Here is a 3,952-nt window from a genome sequence, read left to right as displayed (position 1 = left end):
AAGAATGATTAAGATATTAAATTTATATTTAATTATTGTAAATGGTTTATGAAATAAATATAATTTTTAACTTTCGTTTTTTATTTTTATTTTTTTAATAATCAATTTATTAATGGTTTAATTTAACATTTTTTTCAAAATATCAAACATAAAATTGTCATCGGTCAATAATACTTATTAGTTTAATTATTAAATATAATTAATCTTCTTCATCTTGTTAACTAATATTTATGTTTTTTTATTTTATTATTTCAACTTTATCCTCTATTAAATGATGACCCTAGAATTATTATATTTTACTATAAATAATTAAAAAATACATCTTTTAATAAATATTAGAAATAAAAATATCACATTAATAAACTTTTAGTAATTTTTATTTTATGTATTTAAATATTCATAAAATTTTAAAATATTTTACTTCTTAAATTAAAATATTTATTTTCAAATTAATATTTTATAAAATAAATAAAATTTAATATAAAGTACATTATTTTAATAAAAAATATATAAAAAATTAAATAATATAAATATATAAATAATAAAAAAATTAGTTAATATAAAATACTTTAAATAAAAAAAAAATATAATATTAGATTTTAAATAAAAATATATTATTATAATCAAATAATTATAATTATATTTATAATTTTAATATAATATTTAAAATTATTTTATTTAAAAATTAAATAATAATGATATTTGTAATTAATTAAATATTTTAAAATATTAATATTATTATTATTATTATTATTATTATTATTATTAATATATATATATATATATATATATATATATATATATATATATATATATATATATTGTATTTTATTTTTTTTTATAATAATTTTATTCATCATTTATATAATAATTTTTTTTTTATTAATTTTATACTTTAATTATTTTATTTTTTTCATTATATTAATATTCTTATTATAGATTTATTTTTATTTTTGTAATATATTTTTTTTTAAATAAATATTTTTAAATAATATTTTTTTTTTTAATATTATTATTATTTTTAAATTAAAATCCATCTTTGATTATAATTTATATTTTTTTATTATTAATATTTTCACAAATCATTTTTTTGAATATCTTTTATTTATTCTTTTTCTTTTTGTTAATCTTATTTTTATTATTTATTCTCCTCCTCTTCATTTATTTTCTTATCATTTTATTATTATTCTTATTCCTTTTATATTATTTATTAGTTTTCAATTTTTTATTATTTATTGTTTTATTATTCACTTTTTTATTAATAATTTTCTTATTATTTGTTCTATTATTAATCATTTTTTTATTATTTCTCTTAATCTCTATTTATTCTATTTATATCCTTAAATTATTAATTTTCTTGATTATTTTAATTTTACTTTAAATTTTTTTCTTATTTTTCCTCTTAATTTTCTATTTAATTTAATTTTAATTTATTTTCATCTTATTAATTATCATTTTTTTCATCTTAATATAAAATTTATTTTTCTTATTATGTTTTTTATTTTTATGCATTTTATTTTATTTCAATTCCGTTTGAAAATTCAATAATTTAAATTTAGTTTTATTCATCAAATTTCATTTACCCACTTCCATGCATTTCATCATCAACAAAAAATCCTTCCCAACTTTTAAAATTTTATGGCCAAAAAAGTGTTCCTTATCCATTTCTCAAACCATTTTTAAAATCACCAACGTATTTATACCCATCTTTGTAAAATTAAGTTCCTTTTTTTTTTACCCTTCTTTAAATTCTCCTTCGAAAAATATAGGTGAACTTGCTCCATGTTATAGAATATAAGCCGAATTATAAATAAGACACCCCATTCCATTTTATAAATAGCTTCCTTCTTATACTTAAATATTTCCTACATAAATGACATTTTAAGGATTTTTAAAATAAAGAATACCTTCATTATTGCAATCATCATTTTACCATTCTGAAAAAAAAAAAAATTAATTATTTTCATGTAAAACAATTCCTTTTCCATCTTTTTTTCCTTCTTTAAGTAGCCCATTATAAACTGAAAAATTTCCATAAACTAATTCTGCATTTCCATTAGGTTTTTTTTATTTATCAACCATGCCTACAAATTTATAATAATTTTCGTTTATTTTTATTGAAGAAAATTGCTTTTCTCTTTTAAAAAGCTTTATATTTTCTTCTGAGAAGAGACTATTTAAAAAAATTCTTCTTTCTTCTTTTATTTAAAGCATTTAATTCAATAATTAAATAAAATTTTCTGAAAAAATTTTCTGTTTTTTTATTTCATCTAACTTTTTTAAAATAGAATCTTCTCTTATACTTTTACCTTCAAAATTATAATATACTTAAGGATTTTAAAGAGTTGCCATTTATAGTGAAATCATTCCTAAAATAAAAATAATAGAACGAAGTCCTTAATGTAATGTTCTTTCGCTTACCTTGCATGTATAAAAAGTATCAGAAGGACAATTATAATTTCTGCATTATTTGTTTAGTGTTTTAAAACCTAGTCCACAATTTGAAATATTATATTTTATTAAATGTTATTCTTATTAATTGATATATATATTTGAAGTATTAATGTCTAAATATTCAGAAGTTTAACAAGAACCTAAATATAAAAATTCAGCTATTTCATATATAAAATTTAGAATTTCATTTTCTGAAAATGGTTAGTTGGATTTTTTTCGATTTTATATTAAAGATTCTAATGTTTATAAATTATAGTTTTCTTCAGGAATTTAATATAAAATGGTTAAATCTGATACATTTTTATAAATATATTTTACTGAGTATGCGAATGCTTGAAACCAATTTCCTATATAAAATTAAAATGTTGATTTATAAATATTGGATATTTTCTGTTTCAATATATTGGAGGTTAATTATGTAAATTATTGCATCAAGTATCGCTTTTTTTTGTCTCCAAATTTGTCTTCTAATAAATGAATTGTACATGGAAGCTCATTAATAAAATCCTTTCCTTTACCAATTATCCCTAAATGCTTATATTTTCTTACAATTAGTTCATGCTCTATTTAAAATAGTTAAAAATTTTATTCCATTCAATTTATATGATTACTTTTACCTATTATGTAAATTTATAATTGATGAATTAATTTTTTTATTTATTATATCAAAAAAAGTTATATATATTATTATGATATAATATAATAAATAATTTTATTTTCATATAATTGATTAAAATAAAAAAAAATGCATTTTATAAAAATACTATCCAAATTTTAATAATAAAAAAAAAAAAGTAATTAAATAATTATAGCAAATTTACTGCAATTAATTTGTTTAAAAATAAATTTATAAAATAATTATAATTATGAAGTTTTTTTATTTTGTTTATAAATGGAATTTTAAATTTAACCAATAAATATAATAGAATTTAAGTTTATTATATGTATATGAATATATTTTTTATATAGACTAGTTTAGATGAAGCAGCAAAATATTAGTAAAATCTTAATTAAATAAAAATTTATATTAAATAATATTATAGACAATTTATAAATAAAAAATATAAATATATAATAATTATTACTTTTGTTTAATAAAAATATATAAAATATTTAAATATTAATGAATATATTTAATAAATAATATTTATAATATATTTAAAGATTTTTAAATATATATACATATGTATTTGTATGTTTATAAATATTTTTATATTTGAATTTATATCTTTATAAAAAATATTTAATATTTATTTATATGTATATAAATATATTTAGATAGATATTTATAGTTTGGTATCGGTAGGAATTGTTATTTGGGTCGGGATTTAAGTTGGAAGTGGGTTGGAAATGGGGTTAAAAGGGGTTGGAAAAGGGGTTGGAAAAGGGGTTGGAAAAGGGGTTGGAAAAGGGGTTGGAAAAGGGGTTGGGGTTGGGGTTGGGGTTGGGGTTGGGGTTGGGGGTGGGGTTGGGGTTGGGGTTGGGGTTGGGGTGGGGT

At 16.4% G+C, this 3,952-nt stretch overlaps 1 protein-coding gene across 1 annotated transcript, besides 23 other annotated features; it reads right to left on the bottom strand. All coding sequences in view use genetic code 6, as the record gives it.

Annotated features, from left to right (window-relative positions):
* Window positions 1-503: 503 nt before the first annotated feature.
* Window positions 504-586: a microsatellite.
* Window positions 508-565: a microsatellite.
* Window positions 587-627: 41 nt separating the features above from the next.
* Window positions 628-671: a microsatellite.
* Window positions 628-673: a microsatellite.
* A 54-nt stretch (window positions 674-727) lies between these two features.
* Window positions 728-768: a microsatellite.
* Window positions 769-822: a microsatellite.
* Window positions 823-905: 83 nt separating this feature from the next.
* Window positions 906-1,030: a microsatellite.
* Window positions 968-999: a microsatellite.
* Window positions 980-1,029: a microsatellite.
* Window positions 1,031-1,097: 67 nt separating the features above from the next.
* Window positions 1,098-1,149: a microsatellite.
* Window positions 1,150-1,162: 13 nt separating this feature from the next.
* Window positions 1,163-1,208: a microsatellite.
* Window positions 1,209-1,219: 11 nt separating this feature from the next.
* Window positions 1,220-1,306: a microsatellite.
* Window positions 1,222-1,309: a microsatellite.
* Window positions 1,310-1,419: 110 nt separating this feature from the next.
* Window positions 1,420-1,468: a microsatellite.
* A 33-nt stretch (window positions 1,469-1,501) lies between these two features.
* On the bottom strand, window positions 1,502-2,878 carry IMG5_151000 (hypothetical protein; the record flags this gene model as incomplete). Its single annotated transcript, XM_004030863.1, has 1 exon — window positions 1,502-2,878. A coding segment is annotated over one exon (1,209 nt), but the record flags the coding sequence as incomplete, so codon positions are not given.
* A 576-nt stretch (window positions 2,879-3,454) lies between these two features.
* Window positions 3,455-3,489: a microsatellite.
* Window positions 3,490-3,544: 55 nt separating this feature from the next.
* Window positions 3,545-3,632: a microsatellite.
* Window positions 3,554-3,616: a microsatellite.
* Window positions 3,575-3,616: a microsatellite.
* Window positions 3,582-3,749: a microsatellite.
* Window positions 3,750-3,795: 46 nt separating this feature from the next.
* Window positions 3,796-3,884: a microsatellite.
* Window positions 3,817-3,944: a microsatellite.
* Window positions 3,829-3,944: a microsatellite.
* Window positions 3,877-3,952: a microsatellite.

Source organism: Ichthyophthirius multifiliis (genome assembly GCF_000220395.1).
Source record: "Ichthyophthirius multifiliis unplaced genomic scaffold scaff_1120509251158, whole genome shotgun sequence".
NCBI classification, from domain to species: Eukaryota; Ciliophora; class Oligohymenophorea; order Hymenostomatida; genus Ichthyophthirius; species Ichthyophthirius multifiliis.
The sequence above is the reverse complement of the archived record's forward strand: the minus strand, read 5'-3'. Positions and strand labels throughout refer to the sequence as shown.